The 18,286-nt window shown below is 39.5% G+C and overlaps 1 protein-coding gene across 5 annotated transcripts in view; it reads right to left on the reverse strand.

Annotated features, from left to right (window-relative positions):
• Window positions 1–1,647: 1,647 nt before the first annotated feature.
• GLT1D1 (glycosyltransferase 1 domain containing 1) overlaps window positions 1,648–18,286 on the reverse strand; it is a 90,718-nt gene continuing 74,079 nt past the window's right edge. For all 5 annotated transcript variants that reach the window (XM_073313218.1, XM_073313216.1, XM_073313217.1 and 2 more), the window contains 2 exons: window positions 14,460–14,558; window positions 1,648–4,203 (listed from right to left, as the gene is read on the reverse strand). In XM_073313218.1, coding sequence (XP_073169319.1) covers window positions 4,057–4,203; window positions 14,460–14,558 — 246 coding nt within the window. In that variant the 3' untranslated portion in view covers window positions 1,648–4,056. The remainder of the gene's footprint in view (window positions 4,204–14,459; window positions 14,559–18,286) is intronic.

An 18,286-nucleotide genomic window follows, 5' to 3' on the forward strand; every position in this document is an offset into this window, starting at 1 on the left:
TTTTCATATATATAGATTAAATACTGCATGAAAAATTGCATGTTAATTACGTTTTAACAGAATTTCTTACTTGAACACATTTTTTGCTGGAAGAACTGCAAATGGCTTATTCAGGTACAATTTGTCAAGGCGGAAAGTTGCTTGATATTTGGCAATTAGTGTGTTGCATTTCAAACAAGTTTTCTAATCATCACACCATTAACTCAGTACTTAGCAGTGGAGCTGAACTCCAGCCCACTTGTTTGTTTTAATGACCGTGCTTCTGCATATTTGTCAAAAGACAACTTGTGTTGTAGGAAGGAGCAGAAAACAGTGTATCATAGGTCACAGTAGTGCAGGTGGAGGATCAAGGAAATACAGACAAGGAAGTCCTGTGAGAGCTGGTTCTGGGAGACTGGAAGTCAGTGGAGCAATGTCCATTTATACCACCTGAGGATATACCCCCTTGTGGTTGCCTGGAAGAGTTTCCTCTTAAACTCCTCCTTCGGGCATTAACTTCCCGTGGAAGAAGTCAGGGACCGGCTAAAAGAGAGATCGTGGCCTGGTGAGCTACCTCACCAATGACTGGCAATGGAGCAGCCCACAGCAATGTTGGCCTACAGTCTGAAATAAGAATAGCCGGTAGTAACTGATAGGTCAAGATTCATTGCAGGCTTAAAATCTGTTAATCAATATGTGATAGCTGGTGGCTATTAAACTCAGAACTCATGCTGACATAATTATTTCTCAGCATCTACGTGGTGGCAAACTGCCCCCAGAAAGAGATTTATATAATTGATTTCATGGGACCATTGTGATCATCTAGTCTGAATTTCTCTAGGCCACAGGATTTCCCTGTATTAATTCCTGCTTCAAGTCCAAAAGCACTGGTTAAACTACCACATCTCTTTTAGAAAACCATCCAGTCTGAATTTAAAAACTGCCACTAAATCCAGTGGATGTTCCAAAGTTGTGCCAATGAGGAATTATTCTTACTGTTAACAGTTTGCACCTTATTTCCTGTCTGAATTGATTTAACTCCAGCCTACAGTCAATGGATCTTCTTGTACCTTTTTCTGGCAGACTGAAGAGCATGCTCATTAAATTTCTGTTCCACATGTAGGTACTTATAGACTGTTGTCAAGTCACCCCTTTAACCTTCTCTTTGATAAGCTAAATAGACTCAGCTCCTTAAGTCTTTCACTGTAAGGAATGTTTTTTTGCCAATCCTTGACTCATTCTCCTGGCTCTTCTCTGAACCCTCTCCAATTTATCAACATCCTTCTTGAACTGGGGCCTCAGTATTCCAGCAGCAGAGGTAACATTACTATTACTTTCTACTCTCACTCAAGAATTCCCCTGGTCATACATCCAAGGATCGCATTAGCCCTTTGGCCACACTGGGAACTCATGTTCAGCTAATTATCTACCATGATGCCCATGTCTTTTTCAGTGGCACTGCTTCCCAGGATAGAGTTGTCCATCCTGTTAAGATGGCCCACATTCTTTGCTCCTAGATGTATGGCCTTATACTGAGCCATGTTGAAATGCATAGTTTGCCTGTGCTCAGTTAACCAAGCAATCCATACTGTTCTCGATCAGTGATCTGTCCTCTTAATTATTTACCACTCACCCAATCTTTGTGTCATCTGCAAACTTTCTCCGTAATTATTATGTTTGTTTCCAAGTCATTGGTTAAAAAGTTTAGCATAGGGCCAAAAACCGATCCTTGTGGACCCCCATAGCTGCTCAATGATGATTTCCAGTTTTCAATTAAATTTTGAGAGCTATCATTTTAACCACTTTTTAATCAATTAATGTATGCCATGTTGATTTTGCATCATTCTAGTTTATTGATCCAGATGATGTGTGATTGCAAGTCAAATGCCTTACAGAGGAATATTACATCAACACTATTACTTTTATTAACCAAGCTCATCAAAAAGTGATATGAAGTTAGTCTGACAAGAGTTATTTTCCATAAACTTATATTGGTTGGCATTCATTATATTACCCTCCTTTAATTCTTTATTAATTGAGCCCCACATAAGTTGTTCCATTATTTTGCCTTGGATCAATGTCAGGTAGACAGGCCTACAGTTAGCTGGGTCATCCTGCTTGCCTTTTTAAAATATTGGCACAACATTAGCTTTCTTTCAGTCCTCCGGAGATCCCCCAATGTTCAAAGGCTTACTGAAAATCTACATTACTGATCCATAGAGCTCCTGAGCCAGCTCTTTTAAAACTCATAGATGCAAGTGATCTGAACCTGCTGATTAAAACATGTCTAACTTTAGACAGCGACTGTTTAACATCATCCTTAGTTACTGTGATTGGAAAATCTATCATCGTATGATATAAATACATCATCTCTTTTTCCTCAAATACAGAACAGAAATATTGATTGAACACTTTGGCTTTTTCTGTATTATCTACTGTTCTACCATATCCATATAGTAATGAACCAATACCTAGGACTGTTAGGATTCCTTTTGTTTGTTGTAGAATTTAAAAAACTTATTTTTATTTTACTGTACTTCCCACAGATTTCTCCTTGTCCTTTTGCTTCCCTTAATAATTTCCCCTACTTTCTAGCTTCTAATTTATATGCATTGCTATCAACTTCTCCTTTTTTTCCATTTCTATTATAATAGATGATTTTCCTTCCCCTCTGAGCCAAGCTGTTTTTTACCAAAACTATAAGAGGAAGAGAACGTATAAAGAAAGAGCATAGCAGTTATAACCCTTGAAGTCACACCAGTTTTGTCCCCCATGGTTTGCAATGTCCCATGCTATTGAGGACAGTACCAACTGAGTCAAACCACTCCAAATATATTACAATAGAAAATTAGAAAAGGTCTCAGAAGTGAATGCAGGGTACTAAAATTACTCTTTTTCTTCAGGGTTACTGACTAAACATTTGCAACACAACCAAGAGGTCAACTGGAAAGCCAACATGCACAGTAAATTCATTAACACAAATAGGGGGTAATCCCAAGCCCATTAAAGTCAATGGAAAGATTCCCACTGGCTTCTAATCAGGCCCATATACAGCAATTAGTTTCCCAAAAACAGATGTTTAAAAATTGTAAACACTGTGCGTGTTTTATAAATAGCAGCCTTCGTTGACACCAGATTATGGAAAACCAAGATATGACTTTAACTGCTGAGCAGTCAATAATGATTGATTTGGGCTTCGTGTGGGCATTAGTAGCTCTTCTTAAAATACAATATCCTGTTACATTAAGTTCACAATAATAACTCCTGAGAGTCACTCATGACAAAAGTACCAAATTACATACCAAATCTAAATTACATCGTTGCTCCTCATTATAGCCTCCATCCATCTTTTGTAAGAACATATGCCATTTGTGAGGTCCCTGAAGTTTGGTAGTTTTTAAGAGGTAGCTGCTGTCTTCCAATAAATCATAAATAAAGTAGACTATGTAAACAGCAAACGGTGAGTACAATTTTTCACGCTAGAAAGCATCCATGTCTGTATTGCTCATTAGCTCCAGCCAGTTACATTCTTGATAAAAGGGCCAGTCCTGCGATTAATTTATGATCTTCCCCTTTAAAATTTAGATCATGTAGGCCTGGCTAACGTGCTTAATGCATTTATATGTTTGATCATTCAAAACAGAGATGAGCCCTCTCTTACAACATTATGTTTATCATTGACGTATATCTGAATAAATTCAGATAATTAAAGTTGAGTGTAAATGCCTTAATCTCCATTAGCTTTGTCAGGCTACAACACAGTGAGTTTGCATGAGTTCACTGTGGATGAAATCCACCCCTGTGCACAAGGAACAGCCCTCTTTTGAGGCTCATATGATCCCACAATATTAAGAAATTGACATATTCTTGATTTCACTGGAGCTGCCCACCACTGGAAACAGGATGGTGAATTGGATGGATCACCAGTCTGATGCAGTATGTTTGTAAATTGGGCACAGTCGAGTGGAACAATATGTTCATAATGTGTGGATTTTTTTTCTTTAAAATAATCAATGACAGTGCCATCATTAAAGTGATACAGAATAAGATCAGTTTCCACATTAGATACCCAATGATTCATTGGAGTTTCAGGACAAGATTTTGATAGGCCTCTCTTTCACATTCCCATGAGTGGTGTTTCTTCACATAGGCTTTTGCCTTTGTCACAATTTTTCTTTCCAAACTGGGGTCATTCATCAGACTTTTGGAGAGCTGGACAAACTCCTAAAATGTTAAAGAAAACAATAAAGGTTACTTGGGGTTCTACTGATCCTGAAACAATCCTGGAACTGCAGTAAAGCGGTTGAATTTAGAGTGAATACACACACCAAACAGTTTGAGCACCATTCTTCAGAGCTAAGTACCACATTTTATATATAAGTACAGATCAATAAATAACAAATACAATTTTTAATCTTTTAAACAGCCTACCAACTAGAGAACTTAAAACCATGGTCAAATCCCTCAAGCGCTAAATCAGATGAAAATATGGACAAACAATTTAATGAGACAGAAAAGTGTTTGAGTATCATACATTTATGGTAATGACGCGTGCTGTAGCTGAGTAAGAAATTACAAATTCAGCTGGTTTCCTGGATGGAGAGCTGGTAGCGGACAGTTTTGATCTAGGCTCCACTAGGCATATGCCTGGTTGCAAATGAGGCATCTTTAGCTAATTGCATGCTTTTAATGAGGTTGAGAAAAACATTTCACAAAGATGTCTATTGTCTGAAGTAAAGAACACACACTGAGCAGCAAATTATCTGTATTGTGCCAGGGCCTGGATGCAAGATTGATCCAAGCTAATAAAGAACTGTTGCACTGTTTGGTGCTGGAGGCTCATGACCTGGAAGCTAGGCAGCAGTTGGTACACGGTATCAAAAGGTCTGCAAAATGCAGTATATGAAATCCCTTTAGCCCTAAGGGGTAAGTTACTGGACTTGATAGAACAAGACTATTCCCTGGCCAGTTGCTCTGCCATTCCAATTTTGTTTTTAAGAAGTGAAGATACCAAACTAATGAAAGTGAGAGGTGATGTCGCTAAGTAAACGAATCCGCTTCTGCACTGCCCGTCTGATTTTTCTGCCATTAAGGGACGACTTTCAACATTGAAGCTGGATTACAGAAGTAGCTCAAACCCACTACAGCGATGTGCGCTAGCTTAGAAATGTCAACAGCTGTTAGAGCAATAAAAGTGAAGATCATTAGTTTCTACGCAAGTCATGATCAAAATCAGTGAAAGATTCCAAGTGGAACATAAGGGCATTTGGACACAGATGGCATTTTCCTGCCAATAAGCTGTCAACTCTTTGGGAGAAGACCACTGAGGCTCTCCGACAGAGAGCTGAAAATACAAATAAGATTTAAATTTGGTCAACAACTCATTCATTAACCAGCTGTACTTTAACTAAATTATACAGTTCACCTACAAAAAACTTGGTTATCAAAGAGTTAAGATTGCTGATGTAATTCATATGGTCCATGTGCAAAATACGTAACTACAGCATGACCACTGGGAACCAATGCTGATACGTGAAATCATACTGTACACATTCCAAGCACAGCCTTTGATACTCATTGAAAAGACATGCAAACTCTTTCAATATATGTATCACTGACATGTAGTTTATACAATCAAAGAAGCACATATATTAGCAGTGCATATATTAGAAGGATTTGCAAGTAAGTTTTGGAGTCAGAGTTATGGCGGCTACTAGACTAAGTAAGGTGAATTCTCACACATCAATATTGACATTATACATCCAGATAAAGTATAGCTTCAGTCGTGCATGGCGATCCACATTGGGAAACTGCTGTGCTTGTATAGTGCAGAACTGGGGCCTGCAAAGGTAGCCAAAAAATGTACATATGTTACCTTAGCTGGTCATTACCAGTCTTTCCCAACCTTGCAGAGTTTTTTCAATGGCCATGCCTTAGTTATGTGGTTAATATAAAGTTTATATGGATCACATCAGCAACTGTAATTCTAAATTAACTGAAGAAATTCCCCAAAACAACTTTAATTTAAAAAAAAAAAAGACCTCTGAAAATGTAACCTGGGTTGGGGGAGGAGGCGTCATCTGTGGGATGTATAATATTACCTGCCACGTCAGGCTACTACTAGGTGTTCATACAGGAAACATTATGCAAGAGGTTTATAAAGTTTTCTAGAGCACCAGGCTGCCTCCTGCTGCACACCCTTACGGTTCACAAGAAAAAGCAAAAGAGCTTCCTTACTTGGGCTAGCAGAGAGGACTGCATTAGTAAGGCTCCCGTCCTGCAAGGATACACAGGAGGGCACTGCACTACTTGAAGTGCACAGAAGATGAGCTTCCCTTCTGTATAAATGCCAAAGATTCATCTGAGGAATTCTCTGTATGTATTATTTCTTCTGGTCCATTTTTCTTCCAGTCAGCATTATTAAACAGAATGACCACTTGTGGGAACAATATCTGATTAATTCACAACGGGGCCCTTTACAAACTCAAAGATTCCTACATGTGTGTTCATCTTTAGTAATATCTGTAGTTGTGAAGTCTCTGAATGGAATAAAAGTATTCCTGCAAAATGCTTTCAAAATTCAGAGAAGTGCTTCCCAAAGGATCTTCCAGCCAGCGGTGCAGATTAACAAGTTTGGTGCTATAATGATAACATCGGAGGTATTTAATATGTTCTCTACTAAACCGTCTCTGCTTTCCCCATTCTCTGTTGCAGTTGACAGCACCAGCATCCTCCATTGTCGTCCAGGATTGCAACCATCTCTGACTCTTCCTTTTTCATCTCCCACCATCTCCAAATCCTGCTGCCTTTTTTCCCCCTTCACAACACATACAAAAATCTGATCTTCTTTCTTGCCCATGTGGCCAAAATGCTTGTCCATGCCCATATCCTCTCCCATCTTGACTACTGCAACTTACTACAGTTTAGTCCTCTAGATATGTACATTGCCTGTACCAATCCATCCAAAACATGACTGCAAAGGTTATTTTCCTTGCTCAGTGATCTGATCATGTCAGATCATCTCCCCCACACACATCCCTTGCATTCATCTACTAGAGACTCATAAAATACCACATACAGTTCTATCGTCACATTCTCTCCTTCAGGGCACAGCACAACCTGGACAAGCTCTCAAGACTTGTCTCCTACTGCGTTCCCAATTATTTCTTCTGTTCTCCCAATGAGTCCAGTCCTGATGCTCCTTTCATTTCCTTCTTCCACATCCCATCTCTGTGCTCTTTTCCATGCTGCCAAGAACACACAGGAGCAGGATAAGTGGGGAAAGCCTTTAAATGCCTTCACCTATTTAAATCCAATCTCTTACGCTATCATAACAATAAATAATCATTTTCACTCCACCGCATTCCAACTTTAATTTTATGCTCCTGTGGAGGATTTTATTTTGTTTAAAAATAATTTATGTAAATTATACATATCAGAAGCCGCAATGTACCATTGCTTGATGAGTAGTTCTATTAATATTCTTTAAAAATATGAGGGTACAGAGGATAAAAACTTGGAAACATGTAAGTGATAGAAGCAATGAGATACTGCCACACAGCTAAAATCCCTTTCGCTGGTGATACTTTCAGCATAATATTAAACATGAGTCCAAAGAGGAAAGGGAGAAATGGCAAATGGATAAAGTCAGAGGACTTTAGCTGTAGCTGTTCTACTGACTCAGAGCGTAACCTCAGGCAAGTCACTCAAGATGTGATCTGAAGGCACAGTAAAGATCTGCATTCATGTCACTGGATTTTAAATCAGGCCCCTGGAGCATCTAATTTAGGGTCCCTCCATTTTTGGATGCTGAACTTAAGACTGCAAGGGCCTGATATTCAGGTGGTCCCCACAACTCCCACTCATGTCAGCTGGAGCTGCAGTTGTTTGGCACCTCTGAAAATCAGGCCCCAGGTTGCTGAATCTGAGCATCCAAAAATGGAGGCAACCCAGAATTAGACCCCGCTTCTGAAAATGAAGGCCTTAATTTCTCTCTGCCTCCGTTCACCCATATAAATGTGGGTATAACAACATTTACCTATCTCACAATTGATATGTGGTGTAAAGGGTGAAGGCTGAGTTGTTAGTTACAGCACAGAAACGTTGGGGAAAGCACTAGGATGCTTAGATTTATAAGTAATGTGACGCATGCCCTATTTCTGGACAGTAGATATCCCCCTAGGCCCAGTGATCTTCAAAAGTAATGTCACTAATATGTTTCTTCCTCAGGCAGACTGCCAGTTAGCTTTAAAGAAAATGCAAACAGCACATATAAAAAAAATTCAGTACAGTATTTTGCAAACAGCTCTATAGACCCAGATGTCTTTGGCAGATGAACCTTGAAAATACAGCAGGCACCAAGCTAATAAAATGCGTGTCCTCTGAATGAGTGTAAGAACCAGGCTGGTGCCGTTTTATAGCAGACACTAGGAAAATAAGAAGTGTATTTTTCTCTCTCTCTCACACACACACACACAGAAAATCTGCAATTAAACCATTTCAATTTCAGCTACAGGAGAGGAAAGGAACATGGAACGTAGCTCAGGGTAAACCCAGGGAAGACGAATTCCATATATTAAACTAAATGCACAATTAAGAATAGCAATGCACCTATTAGTAATGGGCAACAGATCAGTATTTCCCAGCCACCTGAACTATCATTGCTGGCAGTGCCTAAAACAGCAAGCTGCTCTGTTCAATACTGTCCTGACAGCAAAACTCAAGTCCTCAAGACCAGAAATGGCCTCAGGGCTAAATGCTGGCCATGTAGCCATAGAGCCTTACATGCGAATGGCATACACCCACACTGCCACAAGAGGATAACATGCCAGGAGTGTGCTCCTGTCTATAGCTCCACTAATTGGTTCAGAGGAGGCTCCACTTCTTCCCTGCCTCCCTTACACAGGTTAGTGTGTTGCTGATTCCTGCTGCTCCCTTACAGCTAGGACCACTATTTTGCCTGGGGCTGGAGAGGTTTATATGCCCCCCGCCCCTTTCGTGAGCCTTCACAGATGCTGGGCATTCCATAAGCCAAAAGCTTAGGCTGCTGAATAATGGTGTATGTCCTCCATTTGAACATGCTTTTGTGATTATTTATGGCCCAAACATAGCCCGCTACTCCTTTATTTCTTAGTTATCAGTTTTCCTTTCAGGTCACATTAACTCAGTGTCACATATTCCATAAACTTGCAAATTCGAGTAATGGCAGGAATAAAACATGGCTTTAAAAGAAGGATGCATAATAACTCAAGCATCAAGGTCAACATGTTTTGTAAGTTATCACTTTTATGTTAACTGCTGCGGCCAGCTGGATATTTCCTTTGTTGTTTTCCTTTGTTGTCTATGTACATGGTCATGAGGGCTCAGAATACCTTCCAATGATTAATTATAATTAATATAATTAGGCAAGTTGTCTAATTTCTTTGTAAGCCAGGAGAGGTCACTTTTTTCCAGAAAAAAGGGAAGTTTGTGCTTAAAATTTTATTGTTTCGTAAATCAACTCAAACCCATTTCATGTTTCCCGACATAAGAAAACGTGAAATAACCACAAGACTGTTTCACATACCAGGTACAGTAACCCAGCTCCTACATTATCTAGTTTGCTCCTTTTCAGAGTTACTATTTTGTGGGGAAGGAAATAAAACTGAAATGTTTTTAACAGAGTAGATCTAGGTTTAAATACACACATCTGCCATGTATCTGAAGCAATGGAGCAATAAAAGGATAAATCCAGTATATCAGTCAAACAGGTTGGAAAGTCAAATCTGGGGAGTGAAAAGGAGGGCACCTCCTGAGGCACAGGGAAAAAAACATGAATGAGAAGCTTATCTGAAAGCTGACTGATGAAAGAGTAGGGCTGTGTAGGAATGTACAGGGGAAGGACACTCATGAGAAACTACAATGAAAACACCCTCACAAGTATACTGAACCTCCAAGCACTTCAATAAAGCCATCCAGATTGCACCATAACGTTTACTGTGGAAAGGAAAAAAAATATTAATCGTAAAGAAATAAGAATCAAAACTAGACCCAATTATACTGGCCATCCGTCAGCTAAACTGTGGACAGGGAAAGAATGATCTAGGATACTGCTTAACAATGCAGTATGCTGCAGGATGCTGCTTAACAACGGAAACACCAGCAGGAACATGACTGAGGGTCAGTGTTAACCTGCACTGGGAATTAAACCTTTCTTGGCTGACTAAAATCTGGACAATTCAGACAATGTACTTAACAGATAGTAAGTGGTGTCTCCTGCTTCCTGAACAATCTGAATCAGAATCAGACAGGGGTGCAACTGCATGTAAACCTTTGTTCTTAAATGAATTCCAAAGGAATAGCTCTAAACAGTTGGTTCTGAGAGACAGCTAATTTAGAAGAAAACTAACTGAGGTTACGGTGGGAAATATTTTATCAAATACTTAAGAGCACATGAAGTAATCAGAAGAGGGTGAAAAAACATATGGCTTTCCAGCACGTAGGTTGTCCTGCCTCTACTGGCATACCAGGTCCTCTAAGAGGAGACTATGCAAAGTGCTACAAAACGTATTACTGCCATTTCCAACAATACAAACAGATTATAGCAACAGGTTGAAATTAGAAATCTTCTAATTTATCTGAACTCTTTGATCTATTATCCGTCTCTTGATTTCATGATATATTATATGTGGAGGTTTGAAAAACTGTATTTCATACAGATGGGCGGTGTCAAGAAATATGGGATAATCCTGTAATTGTCAATTTATCTTTAAGATTTAGTGAAACTGATTGGCATTCTGTCTGACACTTCAGGTGAAAGTTATCCAGCAATCCCCTGGTGAAATTGGACTATTAACATGCAAACAAACCTTTGTGACACATTTGTAAACCTTGATACTTTATACAATATTTAATACCAAAGCCATTTTAAAGGAGCATTATTAAATATGATACAATTGCTAGTGTACAGAGAAAGGACGGAGATTACTTCACTTTCCAGGATAGGGCACCTGCACAAATATTAATTATCCGAATGCAAATACTACCTAGGACAATGCTAGTTCACATGATAATGCAAGTTAACACCTTTCCTTAAAAGACAATAAGAGATGTAGAACAAGAATATCAGAAAAAAAGGGGTTGCTGATCTTAGAGACAGTATTTTGGGGGAGAGCAGCAGAAGACCAGACTGAAATGGGACAGAGAAATTGAGAAGTACAGAACTCTAGAAATAACATCATCATATTTACAGTCTTTCTGTACTTCTGATTGAGTAAAACATTTAAGCGTAAGAACAGCCTCACTGAATTCAGTTTAAACACATGTTTAAAGTGAAGTGCTTTGCTACAACTTTATGGTTTTAGGTGAAGACGTCAGTGCTTAAGTATGGAGAAATGGTCTGAAGTAAATAGGATGAAATTCAATAAAGGACAAATGCAAAGTACTCCACTTAGGAAGGAACACTCAGTTGCACACATACAAAATGGGAAATGACTGCCATAGGAAGGAGTACTGTGGAAAAGGATCTGGGGGTCATAGTGGACCACAAGCTAAATATGAGTCAACAGTGTAACACTGTTGCAAAAAAAGCAAACATAATTCTGGGCTGTATTAGCAGGAGTGTTGTAAGCAAGACACGAGAAGTAATTCTTCCATTCTACTCCGTGCTGACTAGGCCTTAACTGGAGTATTGTGTCCAGTTCTGGGTGCCACATTTCAGGAAAGATGTGGACAAATTGGAGAAAGTCCACAGAAGAGCAACAAAAATTATTAAAGGTCTAGAGAACATTGCCTATGAGGAAAGATTTTAAAAATTGGGTTTGTTTGGTCTGGAGAAGAGAAGACTGAGAGGGGACGTGATAATCTCCTTCCTTAGAAGTTTTTAAGGTCAGGCTTGACAAAGCCCTGGCTGGGATGATTTAATTGGGGATGGGTCCTGCTTTTGAGCAGGGGGTTGGACTAGATGACCTCCTCAGGTCTCTTCCAACCCTGATATTCTATGATTCTATGATAACAGTTTTCAAGTATATAAAAGGTTGTTACAAGGAGAAAGGAGAAAAATTATTGTTCTAAACCTCTGAGGATAGGACAAGAAGCAATGGGCTTGAATGGCAGCAAGGGAGGTTTAGGCTGGACATTAGGAAAAAATTCCTTTCAGGGTGGTTAAGAACTGGAATAAATGGCCTAGGGAGGTTATGGAATCTCCATCATTGGAGATTTTTAAGAGCAGGTTAGACAAACACCTGTCAGGGATGGTCTAGATAATACTTAGTCCTGCCATGAGTGCAGGGGACTGGACTAGATGTCCTCTCGAGGTCCCTTCCAGTCCTATGAATCTATGTTGTGGTACCATTTGTCTTTGTTAATTTGATCTCGACACTTTGGGTCAGAGGCCCTGCTCTGGGAAAGACTTATGCTTATGTATAACCTGTTTCATGATCAGGGCCTGTGTGAAATAGGTATTTAAGCTTAAACTCAAAAACTGAAGGCTTGTGGGAGGCATTGTGTGTGCTCCCGCTATTTATTAATATCAAGAAGGCCACCAGTATGAGTTTCTACATCCATGCAGATGAACCCCAGGGCCTGTGTTCAACCCCACTGAAGTCAATGGGACTCCATGTGGACATAGTTGCAGAACCAGGGTTTAAGTACATAAATAGTTCTAGCTGAGAACAGTTTATGAGAGCTCTGCCTCTGCCACCCAGAGAGTAATTAAAAGAAAACAAAGGAAAACAAACTGCCGTCATTAACAAAGATTCGGTTGTGAAACCCATATGGAACAATGAGTGAATTTTCCAGAGAGGCAAATGTTACTTGAAATAATTTTTTCAGTTAAAAAACTAATGAAAATAAAAGGAATCCACCTTCCAAAGACTATGCTTAATAGCATGCATTAATCACACACACACACAGCAAAGCTGGTAAATGTAATGTACTTCCACTTTGCAAAATGAGCATATCGTCTGTTTGAGGAAGTTTTATTTTATTTGGGGTTGGATAAAAAACTACCATGTTTAGCTGTTGATTGGTATTAGTAAACTATGGTTTATGTAATAAACAGATTGATTCATATCCCACTTCGAAAACCACAAACCATCTAATTAGCTTAGCTGGGATATTGTCTGACCTGAAAAAACAATGCTCTTAACATATAGTAGGAACATGGACACTTTGAAAACTGTTTATTAAAACTGTAATAGATTTTCATCACAGCCACTAATAGAATTTCATTCCTTGGGTGCTAGGGCATTGGGTGCCTTAGGAATACATAGTAATAGAGCAATAATCCAATACACTGACACACCAAACAAATGGAAACTACAGTACTCATGATGAGAAGAGATTTTGCAGTTTAAAGAATATCAGCCCAGTCCAACTCCAGTGAGACTTGTATCAGACCCCAAGTGACTATCTAGGGATGCCACATTAAACAAACGTAATGCAGAATAAGTTTGTCCCTGTAATCAAAACATTAGCTGGGTCTGTTTTAGATCATGAATTAAAAATACTGGAGTCTATTTCTAGTCATTGAGTCTTCCCTCTTCATTATCAAAACTAATGACTGCATGCTGGACAAGCAGCCTATTTGTTTTTTGAATTCACAGAACCTTCATAAAATTTTTTTAAACTTCTTTACATATAATTAAGCTTGTGTCTACCCGTTTTAATTTTCAAAGCACTGATTAACCTTTGCCATATTCCTATGGTATTACCTTCTGTGTTTTAATGATGGGAAAGTGAGGCAAAAAAATTAAGTGATTTGCTCAAGACTGGAAATAATTTGTGGCAGAGTCCCTTATGTTCACGATGCACAAAGACAATGGGAGAATGGCAAACCACATTGGATAAAAACCCACTCAAATCAAAGAATTTCTAGGACTTAATATATATACGGAGTTCTCTGTCACATCCACAGAGTGCAAAACATAGTCTTTATTTTCTATGTAACTGTTAACTATTTTCTGCCCTACTGTTTATTCATGACCTACTAATTCTTGATATTATTATCTGTAATCCCAGCCATGACCATATTATCCTAAACTTTGGGCTCACAGGCCATTTTGATTTTGTGATCCACTGCTTCTACAATATATGTTCACATTTCAGCGACTGTTTGAAGGGAAATATGACATCTGCACAACATCTATTCTAGGGTTTGCCTAAGAAACCTCCAAAACTAAATAAAAGCAGCTAAGATCTCAACTGAACTGCATGCAAGCAACTGGCATATTCTTAAAGCTAGAAAGAAGCATTCAGTAAGGCTGACCTCCCTCACTCCCCCCCAGCATTCAGTGAACTGCGAAGAGAGCACGAGATAGCAACAGCACTTCATTAAAAGCAGGGTAGGCTAGTAGGTTTTTTTAAGAGAACGAGACTATAACCACTGAAAGTCACCACAAGCAGAGCACCAAGACACAAGCAGTTCATGGAAAAGAAAAATAATGTTTGGAAAGGGTTGTTTTGTTATGCTCTGGTTTTGATTTGATTTTTGTTCTTGTTACCTGGGGATCTGTAAATAATAGTCCTGTATCTTTATGTCGTATTATTGCTGCATTCCCAGGAATATTCCTTGCCAGCACTGGAACATCTAAATCCATTGCCTAAAGAATGTGGAGGGAAAAGATGATTTAGTTAGGGTTCATTTTAAGAGGAGTCTGTGGTGAGAAAAAGTAAGAAACCTGCCCCCAAAACTGCTCCTTCCCACTTCTCCACCCCCAATCAAAAAAGTCTTACATTAGCCATTTTATGGAACCTCGTTAAAATACAAAGCTTGCCTTACTGATTTTGGCAGTCAGGACTCATCACTTTCAAAATAATATCTGAACTAGCCTTTTACTGACCATCTGGTGGGTCACTAGATAGATGCTCATTTTTCTCATGGCCAGAGTACACAGGGCTTGTTGGCCCAGGAAGAGGCTGAAACCTCCTGGAAGTTCCTAACATCTAGCAGGAACTGAGGAGTTAAAACTAAGATTCAGATTGAAGCCTGTCACTTTCACTACCGGAGTTAATCACAGAATCATAGAATATCAGGGTTGGAAGGGACCTCAGGAGGTCATCTAGTCCAACCCCCTGCTCAAAGCAGGACCAATCCCCAATTAAATCATCCCAGCCAGGGCTTTGTCAAGCCTGACCTTAAAAACTTCTAAGGAAGGAGATTCTACCACCTCCCTAGGTAGTTGCCATCCCAGGAAGCTGAATGGACATAGTTCACAGTTTCCCTGAAGGGGCCAATTCTCCCCCACACAAGGTTCTTTGTTCTCTCGCTCCATAGAAGAAGAAAGGAGTTGTGATCCACACAGCTCTCAAAATATTTACAGTTTTCGGGGGATCCATGAGAGGCAAGGACATTCCTAGGGACAGGGGTGCTGGAACAATTTTTACAGTGGGGATGCTGAAGGCGTAAACCATGTATTTTGGCTGTTACTTCAGGCCAGGGGATGCAGCTGCACCATCCAGTTCCAGCACCTATGCATGGAGATGCCTTGGCCTCTTCTCTGCCGCCCTGGCTCTCACTGGCCCTTGTTGACCATGGCTCCTGCAGTTGAGCATGGCTCTGCTTCCTCATCATGGCTTCTCTTAGACTTTCCTCTCTCCAAAAGAGGGTTCCAAGCATGGAGGAGCTGGGACAAGCTAATACAGCCTCTAACAGTAATTTGTATCAGATTCCTCCAGGAGTTCTTTCTAACTTTATTTTTATTGTTTTTATATAAAATATAAACACATAATGAAAAAAATATACTTTCATGCACACAATATAAGTAGCCTATAAATAAAATATATTCAATGTTCATTGTTTGCAAAACCTGGAAAAAAAACAAAAAACAAACCAAAAACCTGAACCTGTAGAGATCATGCAGGGCATCAATTACTAAAGTGACTACATGGATAAATAAGTGAGAACATAACCTATGATGTGTGGGGGGGCTAATATGTACTAAACTGCAAAAGTATGCAATAGTTTCATATGTGACCAGACATCCTCAGATTTTTTCTAAGCGTTTCTATTAGACAGAATCATTTTTCCCATTAATGCAGTAGTAGAGATCTCACTAAGCAGGCCTAGGTATGAGGCAGGAACTGCAGATTTTCTCAAAATAACTCTTTTGGCCACTAAAATAGTTACTGCAATCTAGGAGTTTTTGTGGGGAAGAATCTGGCCCATTCCCTCAACACCCACAGAGTCCCCAAGGCCTGGCTTTTGAGAAGTCCGGTAGCATGTTGCAGAAGCAGAAATGCCTTCCCCTTATGTGGCTGCAGATTCCCTTCTAGATACACATACATGGGGGAACATGTAGTCTCAAGATGGTTGTCATATAATTTCAGACTGTCTGTAGATTCAGAAGCATAGATATAGCACTGCATCAGTTCACATCCAGTAAATCATCTTCATTATAAAGATAAGGGCTAGAAACTTTTGAACGAAAGTTTAAGTGTACAGAAACCAGTGTGTTAGCCCCAGTCACCCCAGGAAAGTCCCTCCCATCACCCACTCATGCATTTGTCAAACCCTGATGTGAAATTTTAATTACCATTCCTGGATTTGGAAATCTTGAAATTCGCAAACCCTGAATGTATAATGGCTTGTCTTGTACAATTATCACAGTGTCAAACAGAAATAAATTCACTCTCCAAAATGTTCAATTCATTTCATACTGATTCACTGTCACTTTGGAGAGAACACATTTTTAATTGCTGTCATTACAGTCTCTGATGGGGAACAATTTTCCTTCAGCATAAGTAGCATGAAAGAAAAAGCTAAGCGGGGAAAGAAATGCGGAAGAAGAACACGTCTTTTGTTTTTTAAATCTGGACAAGACTCGATATCCCAAACACTAGCGTACAAAGCCATGTGCGATTTAAGAGCAAAGGAATGCAGTAGCCTAGCAACATGCATTCACAGTTTAAAATATCCAAGGTAAACATAGTTTACACTGTACCACTGTCGAGAAATTTGCCCTAGACACACAAATCCCATCCTCCTCTTGATGCTAACATGCTTTTCAGCAGATAGCTCTAAAAATAATATTAATAATCCTTAATGACATACCCATTCTAGCCTTTATACCAGAAAATAGTGGGCCAACTGGAGGTAATTCAGAGCAACGGATTGATGAGAAGAAATTAAATGGTCTAACCAGTTTGGATAAATGAGTAAGGACCAGATTTTTGTAGGGATTTAGGCACCTAAAGATACAAACAGTGTCTAGGGAGATTTTCAAAAGTGAAAGTCAATGGGAGTCAGGCGCTTAACTCACTTAAGTGCTTTTGAAAATCTACAGCATTAGGTGCCTAAATACCTTTGTAAATCTGGTCCTAAGCACATATGTATGTATGGTAGCAGATATGACAACTGTCTCCAGATATGTGAACAAGGTAACCACTAGAGATGGGCTCAAGACCCTAATTCAGACCTAGATTGCCTAATGCCTCTGTTTTTTTATGCTGTGGCCCTCAAATCCAGGATTCAGGAGTAAGGGACTACAGGTTGCTTCTTCTTTCAGAAAACCACCTCAGGAAATAACATTTTGGAAGACGAGGGAAGGGAGGAAAGCTAACATGATGGCAATTCCAGAAAAGCTTCCTATCCCCCTGAGGATTACAAAGTCTTAGGGAACATTGCTTTCCTACCTGGTTAGAAGAGAACAAGCATCAAAAGCACTATCAACTTAGACAAGCTCACAGTGAAACATGGTGGGCTCTAGAATGAAAGGGTGGGTTCCCTGTCTGAACTAGCTTAGTGACAAGAAAAGTCATCTCTCAAATCTATGAAAGCACCACCACAAAAGCAACATGACTAGGTGACAATGGACATACTTTTTAAAAAAATATTTCTATATAACTCTTAGGGTCCAGTTCTACACTGACTTACGTCCCATGGATTTCAGTGGGGAGATATGCACAACACAGTACTTGGCTCTCTGAATTTTATATTTCTCCTTCACTTTACAAAAAATGCTGTGGTACTTCAAAACTGTCTACTTCGTGTAGAATTTTCCATATTAACAAGGCTATCCTGGATGCTCTATCCAAGTGTAAAAGAGCCTTATTCAAAGAAATTATCCTTTTTTTCAGAATTCCTCTCAGTGCTCCAGAAAGGACTGTTGTAACTGTCTGCTATCCACTCAAGTAAATTAGACATACTGAACAAAAGGACATCACGAGCCACTTGATACATGAATGATGATGAACAACTCAATGTACTAGTGCCCCATAGCAATTCTGCCTTAGGTTGAGTTTAGTGTTGGGCCTGGTATGTGTATTACAATATTGCTGCACCTTGGTCTGGGAGAGAGTGTTCCCACATTATTATGCACTTTGTCATAGC

Source organism: Lepidochelys kempii, chromosome 15 (assembly GCF_965140265.1).
Source record: "Lepidochelys kempii isolate rLepKem1 chromosome 15, rLepKem1.hap2, whole genome shotgun sequence".
In the NCBI taxonomy this organism is placed as follows: domain Eukaryota; kingdom Metazoa; phylum Chordata; order Testudines; family Cheloniidae; genus Lepidochelys; species Lepidochelys kempii.